Here is a 16,721-nt window from a genome sequence, read left to right on the forward strand (position 1 = left end):
TCTCTGTTCCAACTGCCTAATATTATCTCTGTTCCAACTGCCTAACATCATCTCTGTTCCAACTGCCTAACATCATCTCTGTTCCAACTGCTTAACATCATCTCTGTTCCAACTACCTAACATCATCACTGTTCCAACTGCCTAACATCATCTCTGTTCCAACTGCCTAATATTATCTCTGTTCCAACTGCCTAACGTTATCTCTGTTCCAACTGCCTAACGTTATCTCTGTTCCAACTGCCTAACATTATCTCTGTTCCAACTACCTAACATCATCTCTGTTCCAACTGCCTAACATCATCTCTGTTCCAACTACCTAACATCATCACTGTTCCAACTGCCTAACATCATTTCTGTTCCAACTACCTAACATCATCACTGTTCCAACTGCCTAATATTATCTCTGTTCCAACTGCCTAACGTTATCTCTGTTCCAACTGCCTAACGTTATCTCTGTTCCAACTACCTAACATCATCTCTGTTCCAACTGCCTAACATCATCTCTGTTCCAACTACCTAACATCATCACTGTTCCAACTGCCTAACATCATCTCTGTTCCAACTGCCTAATATTATCTCTGTTCCAACTGCCTAACGTTATCTCTGTTCCAACTGCCTAACGTTATCTCTGTTCCAACTGCCTAACATCATCTCTGATCCAACTGCCTAACATCATCTCTGTTCCAACTGCCTAACATTATCACTGTTCCAACTGCTTAACATCATCTCTGTTCCAACTACCTAACATCATCACTGTTCCAACTGCCTAACATCATCTCTGTTCCAACTGCCTAATATTATCTCTGTTCCAACTGCCTAACGTTATCTCTGTTCCAACTGCCTAACGTTATCTCTGTTCCAACTGCCTAACATCATCTCTGTTCCAACTGCTTAACATCATCTCTGTTCCAACTGCCTAACATTATCTCTGTTCCAACTGCCTAACATTATCTCTGTTCCAACTGCCTAACATCATCTCTGTTCTAACTGCCTAACATTATCTCTGTTCCAACTGCCTAACATTATCTCTGTTCCAACTGCCTAACATCATCTCTGTTCCAACTGCCTAACATCATCTCTGTTCCAACTGCCTAACATCATCTCTATTCCAACTACCTAACATCATCTCTGTTCCAACTACCTAACATCATCTCTGTTCAAACTGCCTAACATCATCTCTGTTCTAACTGCCTAACATTATCTCTGTTCCAACTGCCTAACATTATCTCTGTTCCAACTGCCTAACATCATCACTGTTCCAACTGCCTAACATCATCTCTGTTCCAACTGCCTAACATCATCTCTGTTCCAACTGCCTAACATCATCTCTGTTCCAACTACCTAACATCATCTCTGTTCCAACTACCTAACATCATCTCTGTTCCAACTGCCTAACATCATCTCTGTTCTAACTGCCTAACATTATCTCTGTTCCAACTGCCTAACATTATCTCTGTTCCAACTGCCTAACATCATCTCTGTTCCAACTGCCTAACATCATCTCTGTTCCAACTGCCTAATATTATCTCTGTTCCAACTGCCTAACGTTATCTCTGTTCCAACTGCCTAACGTTATCTCTGTTCCAACTGCCTAACATTATCTCTGTTCCAACTACCTAACATCATCTCTGTTCCAACTGCCTAACATCATCTCTGTTCCAACTACCTAACATCATCACTGTTCCAACTGCCTAACATCATTTCTGTTCCAACTACCTAACATCATCACTGTTCCAACTGCCTAATATTATCTCTGTTCCAACTGCCTAACGTTATCTCTGTTCCAACTGCCTAACGTTATCTCTGTTCCAACTGCCTAACATTATCTCTGTTCCAACTACCTAACATCATCTCTGTTCCAACTGCCTAACATCATCTCTGTTCCAACTACCTAACATCATCACTGTTCCAACTGCCTAACATCATTTCTGTTCCAACTACCTAACATCATCACTGTTCCAACTGCCTAACATCATCTCTGTTCCAACTGCCTAATATTATCTCTGTTCCAACTGCCTAACATCATCTCTGTTCCAACTGCCTAACATCATCTCTGTTCCAACTGCTTAACATCATCTCTGTTCCAACTACCTAACATCATCACTGTTCCAACTGCCTAACATCATCTCTGTTCCAACTGCCTAATATTATCTCTGTTCCAACTGCCTAACGTTATCTCTGTTCCAACTGCCTAACGTTATCTCTGTTCCAACTGCCTAACATTATCTCTGTTCCAACTACCTAACATCATCTCTGTTCCAACTGCCTAACATCATCTCTGTTCCAACTACCTAACATCATCACTGTTCCAACTGCCTAACATCATTTCTGTTCCAACTACCTAACATCATCACTGTTCCAACTGCCTAATATTATCTCTGTTCCAACTGCCTAACGTTATCTCTGTTCCAACTGCCTAACGTTATCTCTGTTCCAACTACCTAACATCATCTCTGTTCCAACTGCCTAACATCATCTCTGTTCCAACTACCTAACATCATCACTGTTCCAACTGCCTAACATCATCTCTGTTCCAACTGCCTAATATTATCTCTGTTCCAACTGCCTAACGTTATCTCTGTTCCAACTGCCTAACGTTATCTCTGTTCCAACTGCCTAACATCATCTCTGATCCAACTGCCTAACATCATCTCTGTTCCAACTGCCTAACATTATCACTGTTCCAACTGCTTAACATCATCTCTGTTCCAACTACCTAACATCATCACTGTTCCAACTGCCTAACATCATCTCTGTTCCAACTGCCTAATATTATCTCTGTTCCAACTGCCTAACGTTATCTCTGTTCCAACTGCCTAACGTTATCTCTGTTCCAACTGCCTAACATCATCTCTGTTCCAACTGCTTAACATCATCTCTGTTCCAACTGCCTAACATCATCTCTGTTCCAACTGCCTAACATCATCACTGTTTCAACTGCTTAACCTGTTGGGGGTAGGGGGCAGTATTTACACGGCCGGATAAAAAACGTACCCGATTTAATCTGGTTACTACTCCTGCCCAGTAACTAGAATATGCATATAATTATTGGCTTTGGATAGAAAACACCCTAAAGTTTCTAAAACTGTTTGAATGGTGTCTGTGAGTATAACAGAACTCATATGGCAGGCAAAAACCTGAGAAGATGACTTACAGGAAGTGGCCTGTCTGACCATTCCTTGAGCTTCTTGACTCTGTTTATTGAAGACTGAGGATCTTTGCTGTAACGTGACACTTCCTACGGCTCCCATAGGCTCTCAGAAGGCGGGAAAAAGCTGAATGATGTAATTCCAGCCCCAGGCTGAAACACATTAGCGCTTTTGGCAAGTGCTCTATCAGAGGACAATGGGCTGAGGCGCGTGCACGAGTCGACCCCATGTTTTTATTTTCTATCGTCTTTGAACCTAAACACAGATTCCCGGTCGGAATATTATCGCTTTTTTACGAGAAAAATGGCATAAAAATAGATTTTAAACAGCGGTTGACATGCTTCGAAGTACGGTAATGGAATATTTAGAATTTTTTTGTCACGAAATGCGTCGTGCGCGTCACCCTTCTTTACCATTCGGATAGTGTCTTGAACGCACGAACAAAACAGAGTATATTTGAACATAACTATGGATTATTTTGAACCAAACCAACATTTGTTATTGAAGTAGAAGTCCTGGGAGTGCATTCTGACGAAGACAGCAAAGGTAATAACATTTTTCTTATAGTAAATCTGATTTTGGTGAGTGCTAAACTTGGTGGGTGTCTAAATAGCTAGCCCTGTGATGCCGGGCTATCTACTGAGAATATTGCAAAATGTGCTTTCACCGAAAAGCTATTTTAAAATCGGACATAGCGAGTGCATAGAGGAGTTCTGTATCTATAATTCTTAAAATAATTGTTATTTTTTTGTGAACGTTTATCGTGAGTAATTTAGTAAATTCACCGGAAGTTTGCGGGGGGTATGCTAGTTCTGAACGTCACATGCTAATGTAAAAAGCTGGTTTTTGATATAAATATGAACTTGATTGAACAAAACATGCATGTATTGTATAACATAATGTCCTAGGGTTGTCATCTGATGAAGATCATCAAAGGTTAGTGCTGCATTTAGCTGTGGTTTGGGTTTATGTGACATTATATGCTAGCTTGAAAAATGGGTGTCTGATTATTTCTGGCTGGGTACTCTGCTGACATAATCTAATGTTTTGCTTTCGTTGTAAAGCCTTTTTGAAATCGGACAGTGTGGTTAGATTAACTAGAGTCTTGTCTTTAAAATGGTGTAAAATAGTTTGAGAAATTGAAGTAATAGCATTTCTAAGGTATTTGTATAACGCACCACGGGATTCAACTGGCTGTTGAGTAGGTGGGACGATTTCTAGAGAGGTTAACATCATCTCTGTTTAAACTACCTAACATAATGTTAGGCAGTTGGAACAAAGATTATGTTAGGTAGTTTAAACAGAGATGATGTTAAGCAGTTGGAACAGTGATGATGTTAAGCAGTTGGAACAGAGATGATGTTAGGCAGTTGGAACAGAGATGATGTTAGGCAGTTGGAACAGAGATAATGTTAGGCAGTTGGAACAGAGATGATGTTAGGCAGTTGGAACAGAGATAATGTTAGGCAGTTGGAACAGAGATGATGTTAGGCAGTTGGAACAGAGATAATGTTAGGCAGTTGGAACAAAGATTATCTCTGTTCCAACTGCCTAACATTATCTCTGTTCCAACTGCCTAACATTATCTCTGTTCCAACTGCTGCTGATCTGAATGCCCTCTAGTCACACCACCTCTCTCTTCCACTGTACTCTCCCTGTTGTTTCTACTCAGGATTCGACCTCTCCACCAACTGTCATTTCCTGTTCCTCACTGCCTCTTTCTGGTTTCCCCTATCTCTCCTTCCCCCCCTCCACCATGCCCATTCTGACCCCCATCCCCACCTGCTTCTTCCTGCTCCTCCTGCCCCTGGTGGTGTCCTCTCTCTGGGTCTCAGTCTCCAGCCAGCAGCCTCTCCTCTGGAAAAACCACACAGGACAGGTTAGTATTATAGACAATGATCATGATCACCATGTAGCTAGGGAGACACCGTAACACGTGCATCTTAACTGTCTCAAGTAGTTGAGGGAGATTTGAACAGAGGAGGAAGCTATTTTTGATGAACCTAGAGACCCCCCCCCCCCCCACGGGTCCTTCCATTCTCCCACCTCACCTTTCCCAGATAGCTTTGTTGTCCCGAGATCTTCCTCTTGGCCTCTGCCACTGGTCCCTGGACCCCCCTGCTGTCCTGGAGGCTGTTGCCCACTAACGAGACTCTCCAGCTGGGTACAGGTTCTCTCCTAGCCCCTTGTGGCTCCTGGAGCTCTGAGCATCTCCCATCTGCAGTAGCAGGGCCCGGCCTGCAGGGGGCTCCTCTCCTCCTCAGTGCCACACTGGGCATGCTCACATCATCACCTTGCCTCTCCTCCTTGCTCCTGGCTTTCTGATTGGCTTGAAGCTTAGCGGCTGGGCCAGTCGCAGCAGAGTTTGTTGGCGTGTCTTTGGAGAATGGTATCGTTGTATTTACGTCATTGATTCCTTCGTCGCTGTCATAGCGCCTCTCCTCTTCCTCCTCTGTGGGATCAAGGGATCAATATAATACATTAGAAACTGTCTGGAGATCAGTTGTGGCACGACCATCTCAATCATATGATGACAGTGTAGAGTAGCTATATCGTAAAATAACTCAGTGGCCTTTAGCCTTTAGGCAACAAACTATCACAGAGAGGCAGTGAAGACACCACACAAACTATCACACAGCACAGAGAGGCAGTGAAGACACCACACAAACTATCACACAGCACAGAGAGGCAGTGAAGACACCACACAAACTATCACACAGCACAGAGAGGCAGTGAAGACACCACACAAACTATCACACAGCACAGAGAGGCAGTGAAGACACCACACAAACTATCACACAGCACAGAGAGGCAGTGAAGACACCACACAAACTATCACACAGCACAGAGAGGCAGTGAAGACACCACACAAACTATCACACAGCACAGAGAGGCAGTGAAGACACCACACAAACTATCACACAGCACAGAGAGGCAGTGAAGACACCACACAAACTATCACACAGCACAGAGAGGCAGTGAAGACACCACACAAACTATCACACAGCACAGAGAGGCAGTGAAGACACCACACAAACTATCACACAGCACAGAGGCAGTGAAGACACCACACAAACTATCACACAGCACAGAGGCAGTGAAGGCACCACACAAACTATCACACAGCACAGAGGCAGTGAAGACACCACACAAACTATCACACAGCACAGAGAGGCAGTGAAGACAAACACTGCTTATCTGTGCTGACCATAGTAGTGTGTTCTACAGTATACAGTGGGGGGGGAAGTATTTGATCCCCTGATGATTTTGTACGTTTGCCCACTTACAAAGAAATGATCAGTCTATAATTTTAATGGTAGGTTTATTTGAACAGTGAGAGACAGATTTGTTTGAACAGTGAGAGACAGAATAAGAACAAAAAAATCCAAAAATGTTATAAAATGATTTGAATTTTAATGAGGGAAATAAGTATTTGACCCATCTGCAAAAAATGACTCAGTACTTGGTGGCAAAACCCTTGTTGGCAATCACAGAGGTCAGACGTTTCTTGTAGTTGGCCACCAGGTTTGCACACATCTCAGGAGGGATTTTGTCCCACTCCTCTTTGCAGATCTTCTCCAAGTCATTAAGGTTTCGAGGCTGACGTTTGGCAACTCGAACCTTCAGCTCCCTCCACAGATTTTCTATGGGATTAAGGTCTGGAGACTGGCTAGGCCACTCCAGGACCTTAATGTGCTTCTTCTTGAGCCACTCCTTTGTTGCCTTGGCCGTGTGTTTTGGGTTATTGTCATGCTGGAATACCCATCCACGACCCATTTTCAATGCCCTGGCTGAGGGAAGGAGGTTCTCACCCAAGATTTGATGGTACATGGCCCCGTCCATCGTCCCTTTGATGCGGTGAAGTTGTCCTGTCCCCTTAGCAGAAACCCCCCCCCAAAGCATAATGCTTCCACCTCCATGTTTGACGGTGGAGATGGTGTTCTTGGGGTCATAGGCAGCATTCCTCCTCCTCCAAACACGGCGAGTTGAGTTGATGCCAAAGAGCTCCATTTTGGTCTCATCTGACCACAACACTTTCACCAGTTGTCCTCTGATTCATTCAGATGTTCATTGGCAAACTTCAGACGGGCATGTATATGTATTCTTGAGCAGGGGGACCTTGCGGGCGCTGCAGGATTTCAGTCCTTCACGGCGTAGTGTGTTACCAATTGTTTTCTTGGTTACTATGGTCCCAGCTGCCTTGAGATCATTGACAAGATCCTCCCATGTAGTTCTGGGCTGATTCCTCACCGTTCTCATGATCATTGCAACTCCACGAGGTGAGATCTTGCATGGAGCCCCAGGCCGAGGGATATTGACAGTTCTTTTGTGTTTCTTCCATTTGCGAATAATCGCACCAAATGTTGCCACCTTCTCACCAAGCTGCTTGGCGATGGTCTTGTAGCCCATTCCAGCCTTGTGTAGGTCTACAATCTTGTCCCTGACATCCTTGGAGAACTCTTTGGTCTTGGCCATGGTGGAGAGTTTGGAATCTGATTGATTGATTGATTGCTTCTGTGGACAGGCATCTCTTTTATAGGTAACAAGCTGCGGTTAGGAGCACTCCCTTTAAGAGTGTGCTCCTAATCTCAGCTCGTTACCTGTATAAAAGACACCTGGGAGCCAGAAATCTTTCTGATTGAGAGGGGGTCAAATACTTATTTCCCTCATTAAAATGCAAATCAATTTATAACATTATTGACATGCGTTTTTCTGGATATTTTTGTTGTTATTCTGTCTCTCACTGTTCAAATAAACCTACCATTCAAATTATAGACGGATCCTTTCTTTGTCAGTGGGAAAACGTACAAAATCAGCAGGGGATCAAATACTTTTTCCCCCCACTGTATATACACTGCTCAAAAAAATAAAGGGAACACTTAAACAACACAATGTAACTCCAAGTCAATCACACTTCTGTGAAATCAAACTGTCCACTTAGGAAGCAACACTGATTGACAATAAATGTAACATGCTGTTGTGCAAATGGAATAGACAATAGGTGGAAATTATAGGCAATTAGCAAGACACCCCCAATAAAGGAGTGGTTCTGCAGGTGGTGACCACAGACCACTTCTCGCTTCCTGGCTGATGTTTTGGTCACTTTTGAATGCTGGCGGTGCTTTCACTCTAGTGGTAGCATGAGATGGAGTCTACAACCCACACAAGTGGCTCAGGTAGTGCAGCTCATCCAGGATGGCACATCAATGCGAGCTGTGGCAAGAAGGTTTGCTGTGTCTGTCAGCGTAGTGTCCAGAGCATGGAGGCGCTACCAGGAGACAGGCCAGTACATCAGGAGACGTGGAGGAGGCCGTAGGAGGGCAAAAACCCAGCAGCAGGACCGCTACCTCCGCCTCTGTGCAAGGAGGAGCAGGAGGAGCACTGACAGAGCCCTGCAAAATGACCTCCAGCAGGCCACAAATGTGCATGTGTCTGCTCAAACGGTCAGAAACAGACTGCATGAGGGTGCTATGAGGGCCCGACGTCCACAGGTGGGGGTTGTGCTTACAGCCCAACACCGTGCAGGACGTTTGGCATTTGCCAGAGAACACCAAGATTGACAAATTTGCCACTGGCGCCCTGTGCTCTTCACAGATGAAAGCAGGTTCACACTGAGCACATGTGACAGACGTGACAGAGTCTGGAGACACCGTGGAGAACGTTCTGCTGCCTGCAACATCCTCCAGCATGACCGGTTTGGCAGTGGGTCAGTCATGGTGTGGGGTGGCATTTCTTTGGGGGGCCGCACAGCCCTCCATGTGCTCGCCAGAGGTAGCCTGACTGCCATTAGGTACCGAGATGAGATCCTCAGACCCCTTGTGAGACCATATGCTGGTGCGGTTGGCCCTGGGTTCCTCCTAATGCAAGACAATGCTAGACCTCATGTGGCTGGAGTGTGTCAGCAGTTCCTGCAAGAGGAAGGCATTGATGCTATGGACTGGCCCGCCCGTTCCCCAGACCTGAATTCAATTCAGCACATCTGGGACATCATATCTCGCTCCATCCACCAACGCCACGTTGCACCACAGACTGTCCAGGAGTTGGCGGATGCTTTAGTCCAGGTCTGGGAGGAGATCCCTCAGGAGACCATCCGCCACCTCATCAGGAGCATGCCCAGGCGTTGTAGGGAGGTCATACAGGCACGTGGAGGCCACACACACTACTGAGCTTCATTTTGACTTGTTTGAAGGACATTACATCAAAGTTGGATCAGCCTGTAGTGTGGTTTTCCACTTTAATTTTGAGTGTGACTCCAAATCAAGACCTCCATGGGTTGATAAATTGGATTTCCATTGATCATTTTTGTGTGATTTTGTTGTCAGCACATTCAACTATGTAAAGAAAAAAGTATTTAATAAGATTATTTCATTCATTCAGATCTAGGATGTGTTATTTTAGTGTTCCCTTTATTTTTTTGAGCAGTGTATATACTGTAGAACACACTACTATGGTCAGTTAGCCACCCAGATATCTATGGCCTTTTCAATAACTGCGGTCAAGGAAACCCAATGGTCCTGTCTTTCTCATGGACAGACAAACATCAGTACACACACACAGACACAAATGCATGCACACACATTCAATCACGCACACACGCATGCAAGCACACACACGCACACACTCATACACACTCACAGATCAGATCTTTATTGGCAGCTGTGTGTGTCTGACTAAAGGGGTCGTGTCGGGTGTCGAGACGTCGATGACACACTTGACATTTACACAACGTTCTCATCAACACTCTCTCACACACACGCACACACACACACAGGACGTACACAATAGGGCCACATCAATTTGAGATTATTGGGGAAGGGGGACATTGCGTCTGGTTGTTGGGTTGAGGGGTTGCAGGAGGGGCGACAGGGGTGTGACATTCTAAAAGAGGCGATATTGGGGTTCACGTTACAGTGTGGTTTTGGGGGCAGTATGCCAGTGGGCAGCCATTAACGGTTTTAATGGTGTGACAGACGAGCCGGGAAGTGAGAGGAGGCCACCGTGATGGAAGACATCTCCACTCTCTAACAAACACACAAACACACACACACACAGCCGGGAGACATCTCACTGAGACGTAACTTACCCTGGCCTGAGCTCTCGCTGTTGCTCTTCCCCTCGTTAATTTCCTGCTTCACAGAGGCCACACCTCCTCCGAGGAGGACTCTGGTCGAAGGTCCGCCCAGTTTGACCCTTGGCCGACCTCTCTTTCTCCTCACCCTCTGATTGGGCACCCAGTCCTGCTGGTTACTGGATGTATCGGCTGCTGGGTGAACATGGAGAGATGGGTGTGTTAGTGTCAGGGAGTGTATGTGGTACAAGGTTTACGTGTGTTTGTGTTGTACCTGTGTCACTCTCTCTGCAGTTTGCATGGGATCCAGGTCTAGGGTCCCGTCTGCGGCGGTGCATGCCCCCTGACGGTGCACCTCTCTGGGCCACAACCTTCTGCTTCAGCTGGGTCACCCTCCGTGCTAGTCGGGAGCTCAGGCTGGGACGACCTCTCCTCCTCGTGAGGAAGCCATGATTAGTCATCGTCTTCCTCCGCTTCTCTCCACCCCCTTCTGCTTCATAATCCTCCACCCTGAATAACACAAAGAAGAGAAAGTTGGATTTTAGAAAAGATGGAGAGACAAACACACGAAGAAGAGAGAGTTGGATTTTAGAAACAAACAAACAAAAAAAACAAAGAAGGTCAAAGAAACAGTAACAGGTCATCTGGTCTTCTCCTTCTCTCTGTCTAGCCTTTGATGAGTAGAGAAAGAGGGGGGTTCCTTTCCAGTGCGGACGCTGTGTTTGGAATAGAAAGACTTCTGTCGGTAAACTCTGAAATATCCAAGAGGAGTGTGAATATGAGACCCTGATGAATAACCACAAGAAAAAGGGAAAAATAGCTGGCAGCTACTGAAGGAAAACAGAGAGAGAGACAAGGCAGTCTCAGGGGGAGTCTGTCCGTTGACCTAAGCTCCAGGGCTGGATGGATGAACACCTCTATTGAACACCACCACTTCCTGCTCCAGGGCTGGATGGATGAACACCTCTATTGAACACCACCACTTCCTGCTCCAGGGCTGGATGGATGAACACCTCTATTGAACACCACCACTTCCTGCTCCAGGGCTGGATGGATGAACACCTCCATTGAACTCCACTACCCTTTTTCTCTTTCTATCCACCTCTCTCTCTTTCCCTCCCAGTCTCTGTCTCTCTGTCTCTCTTTTTCTCTCTCAAATGCATGCACACACACACACCACACACACACACACACACACACACACACACACACACACACACACACACACACACACACACACACACACACACACACACACACACACACACACACACACACACACACACACACTGCTATGAGCAGCTGGTGTCTTGAGGCAGGTGAATCCTATATTCCCTCAGAGCTCAGCATCTCCCTTCAAGGAAAAGAGAGGGAAGGAGGAGGGAGGGAAGGAGGAGGAAGGGAGGATTAAATGACGGAGGGAGGAAGAAATAAGGGAGGCAGGGATGGATGGATGCAGGGAGGGGGAGGGAGGCAGGGAGGAGGGAGAAAGGAGGGAAATAGATAGAGTTGGGGAAGGAGCGGAGTAAAGGGAGAAGGGAGAGGAGAGGATTAAGCAGGGAATGAGTGGAGGAAAGGAGGACCATGAAAATGAGGAGGGGAAGATAGGATGTGTAATGTGCAACCTGAGAGAAATACCACCTGGTTGAATTGTCATCTCAAACAGTCAGACAAAAAGAAAGGCAACACTGATCTGCTGAGGTCAGGATCTACAGAGAAGCCAGCTTCCTGCTGAGGTCAGGATCTACAGAGAAGCCAGCTTCCTGCTGAAGTCAGGATCTACAGAGAAGCCAGCTTCCTGCTGAAGTCAGGATCTACAGAGAAGCCAGCTTCCTGCTGAGGTCAGGATCTACAGAGAAGCCAGCTTCCTGCTGAGGTCAGGATCTACAGAGAAGCCAGCTTCCTGCTGAGGTCAGGATCTACAGAGAAGCCAGCTTCCTGCTGAGGTCAGGATCTACAGAGAAGCCAGCTTCCTGCTGAGGTCAGGATCTACAGAGAAGCCAGCTTCCTGCTGAAGTCAGGATCTACAGAGAGCCAGCTTCCTGCTGAAGTCAGGATGTACAGAGAAGCCAGCTTCCTGCTGAGGTCAGGATCTACAGAGAAGCCAGCTTCCTGCTGAAGACAAGATCTACAGAGAAGCCAGCTTCCTGCTGAAGTCAGGATCTACAGAGAAGCCAGATTCCTGAACCCCCCTAAACTCCCCCTAACAAACTGCCTCATCACCCATACCTAGGGTTGCAAAATTCCGGGAACCATCAATAAATTCCCTGATTTTCCAGAAATCCCGGGTTGGAGGATTCCTGGAATCCGTACGGAATAAGCAGGAAATCCAGGGAATTTATTGAAAGTTTCCGGAATTTTGCAACCCTACCCATACCCCTCATTCCCATCCCACACATCAACCCTCCATGGCCCAGCCCTAACCTGTCTGTCGCCATCACCCCCTGACCTCTCCTTTCAACCTTTGACCCCCAGTCAGTCCCTAAGCCCCAGCGATAGCCCTCAGTCACATCCTCACTGGAAGGAGAGTATGTGAAGAGGGGACAAGGGCAGTTGGTTGATGTAGAATGATGTAAAATCAACAGAGAATGTAATTACTATAACAACAGTCTTCCCCTTTTTCCTCTCTCCAACACCGATGCCAACAAGTACTGCCACCAACAGACCAGTTGCTAGAGAAACTCTCTCTCTCTCTCTCTCACACACTCTCTGTCTCTCTCAAAGATTAAGGAATACACTAATGATACCACACTCATGAATTAATTAATTAAAAAATACACCCTGTCACATACCAGCCAGCTCCAGTAATTAAACAAATATGGGATGTGTGTGTTGTGTGTGTGTGTTGTGTGTGTGTCGTCTGTGTGTATGTGTGCATGTGTGTTCGTGTGTGTGTTGTCATTTTTCATTGCTGTGTTGTAATCACTGTGGTAACCGTGATAAACGTTGTGCTTGTTTAATCAGTTTCTCACGTTATCATAGGTGGAGCACAGCCAGAAAACACATCCATCAATATGATGACCTAACACTGGAATTTAACACTGTGTAGGGCATTAGGGGATTTGCTTTGTAATCATGTGCTTGTGTGTGTGTGTGTGTGTGTGTGTGTGTGTGTGTGTGTGTGTGTGTGTGTGTGTGTGTGTGTGTGTGTGTGTGTGTGTGTGTGTGTGTGTGTGTGTGTGGTGTGTGTGTGTGCGCGCGCGTGTAAGAAGAGGGGGTTGTAGAGTCATTCATCACTGTGATAAGTCTACATGGGGACTTTGTCCATATTAATATGTGCTGAGGGTGAGAGGGGGTCAGGACATAATCAATGGAGTGATAAATATGGTGTGTGTGTGTGTGTGTGTGCGTGTGTAAGAGAGAGCGAAAGAGAGAGGCAGCAGTTCCTCTTATAAAGAAGCTCAACAAGGTTCATCTCAGGCAACAATATTTCCTATAGTCCTACATATAAGGAAAAACCAAGATGGCGCCGTACTGGATGGCTGTCGTTTTACAAGCTCTGACCCAAGACAGCTTTTCTGTGATTATTTTGTCCTTTATTTTGACTCTATTTCCTGTAATGTATCCTCTATTATTTCTTACAACCGACAAGAACTTTGAACATCAGATCGGCAGTTACTTACCCCAGTTCCGGCTTCTACTTCGACTCATCTGCCCTGGGCTCCCTCTGTAATTCCAACCCAATTTTCGGCGTTACAGAGAAGAGAGGGTGGATCCTGGTGAGATTAAGGCGAAGGGAAAACCGGCCACCTCTTCCCTCCATTCCACTGGCTAATGTACAGTCACTCGATAATAAGATGGATGACCTCTAATCGCGGATTCGTTACCAACGGTGACTCTCGGAACTGCAATATTCTTTGCTTTTCAGAAACATGGCTCTCAAACAAGATACCCCCCACGGCTATCCAACTCGATGGATTCTCCATTCACCGGGCGGACAGGACAGTGGAGTCGGGGAAATCGAGGGGGGGAGGGGTTTGCCTTTTCATCAACTCCAACTGGTGTGGTAATTCCAGCACGGTGGAAGTGTCGACCCACTGTTCACCTGTCTTGGAATACCTGATGGTCAAATGCCGACCCTTCTACCTCTCGAGGGAGTTTTCAGTTGTTTTTTATCATGACTGCTGTATACATTCCACCTCAGGACAATAAAAATAATAAGCTGGCACTTAAGAACTGAACAAGGCTATAAACAAGCAGGAAACCCTACACCCAGGGGCTGCCTTTCTGGTTTCCGGCGATTTTACGGCATCCTCCCAATGCCCAACTTCCATCAACACATCTCCAATGACACTAAAGGCGAGTAAAGTCCTAGACCACTGCTATTCTACCCACAAGCAAGGACACAAGGCCCTCCCTCGAAGTACCAGCGATTCGCTCTGTTGAGAAATGGTCACCAGAATCAGAGGGTAAGCTACAGGACTGCTTTGCTAGCGCTGACTGGAATATGTTTCGAGATTTCACCGATAACATCGACGAGCTAACCATCTCCGTCACCGGCTTCAATAGAAAATGCATCAGCGACGTTGTACCCACGGTGAAGGTTCACTGCTTCCCCAATCAAAAGCCCTGGATTAACACTGAAGTTGGTGCTAAACTAAAGGAGCAGGATTACCACACACAGAGCTATCGTGGACAACGCTGAGGCTACGGCCGAAGGACAGGAATAAGTACAAGAAGGCCCGCTATGACCTCCACAGAGCCATCAAACGAGCAAAAGGACAATATAGGAATAAGGTGACAATCAAATTACACAGGCTCTGACAGCCCACCACATGTGGCAGGGGCTACAGTCTACTACGGATTACAAAGGAAGACCCAGCCAGTGATCTGCCCAACGATGCCTCTCTACCAGACAAACTCAATGCATTTTATGCACGCTTTGACAACAACATCGATCCGGGCGTGAGGGCCGTCACACCTTTAGGGTCTTTAATCAGGTCAACACCTGCAAGGCCGCGGGCCACGACGGTATTCCAGCGTTCTCAGAGCATGCGCAGAACAGCTGGCAGGCATATTCACGGTCATTTTCATCCTCTCCTTGTCCCAGTCTGTAATCCCCACATGTTTTAAAATGACCACAATCAAGGCTTCATGCCACAATGATTGCCGCCCTGTAGTACTCACTTCTGTAATCATGAAGTGCTTTGAGAGGCTGGTTATGGCACACATTAACTCCACCATCCCAGATACCCTAGACCCACTCTAATTTGCATACCACCCCAACAGATCCATTGATGACGCAATCTCAATTGCTCTCCACACTGCACTCACCCACCTAGATAAGAGGAATAACTATGTGAGAATGCTGTTCATTGACTATAGCTCGTCACAAAGCTTAGGACTCTGGGTCTGAACACCTCCCTCTGCAATTGGATCCTGGACTTCCTGACGGGCCAACCTGAGGTGGTGAGGGTAGGCAACATCACCTCCACCACACTGACCCTTAACACAGGAGCCCCACAGGGGTGTGTGCTTAGTCCCCTCCTGTACTCCTTATTCACCCACGATTGTGTGGCCACGCACCACTGCAACACCATTATCAAGTTCCCTGACGGTACGACGGTAGTAGGCCTGATCATCGGCAACGATGAATCAGCCTACAGGGAGGAGGTCAGTGACCTGGCAGTGTGGTGCCGTAGCAACAACTTCACCCTCAACGTCAGCAAGACCAAGGAGCTGATCGTGGACTACAGAAAACGTAGGGGCGAGCACATCCCCATCCACATCAACAGGGTGACAGTGGAGCATGTAAACAGCTTCATGTTCCTCTAATCACTAAAGACTTAAAGTGGTCCAAACACACACACAGTCATGAAGAAGGCACGACAGTGCCTCTTCCCTCTGATGTGGTTGAAAAAGTTTGGCATGGGCCCTCAAATCCTTAAAAGGTTCTACAGCTGTACAATTGAGAGCATATTGACTGGCTGCATCATTGTTTGGTATGGCAACAGCACCGCCCTCAATCGCATAGCGCTACAGAGGGTTGTGAGGACAGCCCAGTACATCACTGGGACCGAGCTCCCTGCCATCCAGGACCTCTATATCAGGCGGTGTGAAAACAAGGCCCGGAAAATCGTCAAAGACCCCCAACCACCCAAGCCATAGACTATTTTCTCTGCTGCCACAGGGCAAGAGGTACCGGTGCAACAAGTCTGACACCAACAGGCTCTTGAACAGCTTCTGTCTCCAAGCAATACAACTGATAAATAGCTAACAAAATAGCTACATGGGCCGAGTTTACCTTGTATCTTTATTGACCTTTTATTTCAATATTTGCACTCTCTATGGACATTCACAAGGCCCTAAATACTCACACACACTGTCACTCCAACACACACACTGTCACTCACTCCATCATCTGCTCACTCACACATAATATGCACAGACATTTAACCTGTTGGGTCTAGGGGGCAGCATTTGCACGTCTGGATAAAAAAAATGTACCCGATTTAATCTGGTTACTAATCCTACCCAGTAACTAGAATATGCATATACTTATT

General features: G+C 46.3%; 1 protein-coding gene across 5 annotated transcripts in view; it reads right to left on the reverse strand.

The window, feature by feature from the left end:
- Nucleotides 1–16,721, reverse strand: part of LOC106610139 (BAH and coiled-coil domain-containing protein 1) — a 136,478-nt gene that overhangs the window by 12,189 nt on the left and 107,568 nt on the right. For 4 of the 5 annotated variants that reach the window (XM_082978147.1, XM_082978146.1, XM_045724286.2 and 1 more), the window contains exons 13-16: nucleotides 10,493–10,728; nucleotides 10,234–10,413; nucleotides 5,201–5,601; nucleotides 4,932–5,006 (exon numbers count right to left, since the gene is read on the reverse strand). In XM_082978147.1, the coding sequence (XP_082834273.1) occupies nucleotides 4,932–5,006; nucleotides 5,201–5,601; nucleotides 10,234–10,413; nucleotides 10,493–10,728 (892 nt within the window). The remainder of the gene's footprint in view (nucleotides 1–4,931; nucleotides 5,007–5,200; nucleotides 5,602–10,233; nucleotides 10,414–10,492; nucleotides 10,729–16,721) is intronic. The other variant, XM_082978148.1, reaches the window with a different exon arrangement.

This window comes from Salmo salar, chromosome 01, assembly GCF_965601325.2.
Source record: "Salmo salar chromosome 01, fSalSal1, whole genome shotgun sequence".
Classification (NCBI taxonomy): domain Eukaryota; kingdom Metazoa; phylum Chordata; class Actinopteri; order Salmoniformes; family Salmonidae; genus Salmo; species Salmo salar.